The sequence below is a fragment of the Salvelinus namaycush genome, chromosome 4 (genome assembly GCF_016432855.1).
Source record: "Salvelinus namaycush isolate Seneca chromosome 4, SaNama_1.0, whole genome shotgun sequence".
In the NCBI taxonomy this organism is placed as follows: domain Eukaryota; kingdom Metazoa; phylum Chordata; class Actinopteri; order Salmoniformes; family Salmonidae; genus Salvelinus; species Salvelinus namaycush.
Window position 1 is genome coordinate 5803410 of NC_052310.1, and position 2225 is coordinate 5805634.

Genomic DNA, 2225 nt, shown 5'->3' on the forward strand with positions numbered 1-2225 from the left:
ACAATTTAGCTTTAAAATACTAATAAATAAAAAACATATTGTATCACAGCACTTCTCCTGTTTCTAAAGATCAAATGTAACTGTACTTTATATATGAATATATATGAATAGTGTGTAAATAGTATTTGTATTGTCTCTTGGTGTCTTTCCAATATTTGTACATTTTATGTGGACCCCAAGAAGAGTAGCTGCTGCATGATGTAAATAAACTAATTTCTCTCCCCCTCTATCTCCGTAGCGATGACCACGGTATCCATGGAGCCCCTGCTGGTCCTGATGGAGCTGATCCCCAACGCCACCGACCCGCCTTTAGACTCCACCCCTTCCTCTCCCGAAGACACCGCCGCCACCTTCACAATAGGCTGTATTCTCTCCCTCATGTGTCTGGTCGGCGTCTCCGGAAACATCTACACCCTCGTGGTCATGTGTCAATCCATGCGTTTCGCGGCGTCCATGTATATTTACATCATCAACTTAGCCCTGGCTGACCTCCTCTATCTGTTGACCATTCCGTTCGTGGTCTGCACGTACTTCCTGAAAGGTTGGTATTTTGGCGATGCTGGGTGCAGGATTCTAATCAGCATGGATTTTCTGACGATGCACGCCAGCATTTTCACGCTGACCATCATGAGCACGGAGAGATACTTTGCCGTGCTGAAACCGCTGGACACAGTCAAGCGGTCCAAGAGCTACCGCAAAGCCATTGCGGTGCTTGTATGGGTGGCTTCCCTGGTCCTGACTTTACCAATGATTCTCAGTATTCAGATGATGAAGGTGGGGAGCAAGGCCATGTGCCAGCCGACTATCTCACCGCTGTCCTATAAGGTGTACATCACCTTCCTGTTCTGTACCAGTATTGTGGCTCCGGGGATGATCATTGGCTTTCTCTACATCGGGCTGGCTCGTACCTACTGGATCTCACAGACAGAAACCTTCAAACAGACCAAGAAACTACCCAACCAAAAGGTCAGTCAATTAAAGTCAATTAAACTAAGTATCTTTATGTCAATCAAACTAAATATCTCCCTCGGTCTTACCATTATTTAGATATGTCAAAGGAATATCCTTTGGTAAAACAAATACATGTGATTGCTGTATTCATGTAAATCCCTGTCCTGTAGGTATTCTAGCTGATCTATATCTAACTCCATCTTGTGTTTCTCTATCCTCTAGGTCCTCTATCTGATCTTCACCATTGTACTGCTGTTCTGGGCCTGTTTCCTGCCCTTCTGGATCTGGCAGCTCCTGGGTCAGTTCCAGCCCTCCATCCATCTCTCCACCAAGTCCAAGCGCAACATCAACTACTTGACCACCTGTCTCACCTACTCCAACAGCTGCATCAACCCTTTCCTCTACACGCTGCTCACCAAGAACTACAAGGAGTACCTGCGGAAGCGCCAGCGCACCTGGACCGCGGGTAGCTACTTCAACCGATGGAACCGGTTCCAGCGATCACCCAGGAGGTCGCTGTCCTCCAGCAGCCAGCAGTGCACGGAGAGCTTCGTGCTCACGCACACGCCGTCTCTGCGCACCACGCACAACAGCAGCCTGTGAGGTATAGGAGAAGATGTTTCTGGTCTTGGTCTTTATCTCCACATGTCTGCTACCCATTTACGGTGACGTACAGATGATCGCATCTTAACTTAATCACAGAGAATTTTGCTGATGCACCAGGAAATTCAAATTAGCCTCGTGATTGGCTGAAAATGAGCAGTTCTCTTTCTCTCCACGCGGGGCAGTTGAGTCATTGGGATCAGGGCTTGCTATCAAAATTACGTTATCTCTCACTCGCTCAAACTCTAGGCTTAGGTCTCATTGCTTCAACATTAAAATGTAAAAAAGGTATCTGAAATGCAGCCATACACATCAACAACTGTTATTTTATACAGCTTTATAACACAAGATAGATATTGCTCTCCATTAGGCTACGACATACACGTGTCTAGTGTATCCGAAAGATACAAATGAACTCAGCCGTGGCCTGGTCTAGAGGTTAAGGTTGCTGCCTTCAGTATACAGGTTTTCCATGTCGATTCTGGCCCATTCCCTTCTGGTAGAAATAACTCGATCCCCCAAATAACTTGATGTAGTTACATATTTCGAATATGGACAGTCCAGGGTTATTTTCAACAACAACAAAATTGTCACGTGCGGCGAATACAAAAGGTTTAGACATTACCGTGAAATGATTACCTGTGAGCCCTTTCCGAATGATGCAGAGTTCA

General features: G+C 45.9%; 1 protein-coding gene across 1 annotated transcript; it reads left to right on the top strand.

Annotated features, from left to right (window-relative positions):
* Positions 1–228: 228 nt before the first annotated feature.
* LOC120045415 (urotensin-2 receptor-like) lies at positions 229–1554 on the top strand. The gene is made up of 2 exons (XM_038990296.1): positions 229–966; positions 1174–1554. Exons 1-2 carry the CDS (start codon positions 241–243, stop codon positions 1552–1554), a joined length of 1107 nt encoding a protein of 368 aa, XP_038846224.1. The 5' UTR covers positions 229–240.
* Positions 1555–2225: the final 671 nt, after the last annotated feature.

Bases quoted from the DNA above. Each gene is read 5' to 3' on its own strand.
- LOC120045415 (XM_038990296.1), top strand. From the start codon at position 241: ATGACCACGGTATCCATGGAGCCCCTGCTGGTCCTGATGGAGCTGATC. The intron at 967-1,173 runs GTCAGTCAATTA...TCTATCCTCTAG, and splicing joins AGAAACTACCCAACCAAAAG to GTCCTCTATCTGATCTTCAC.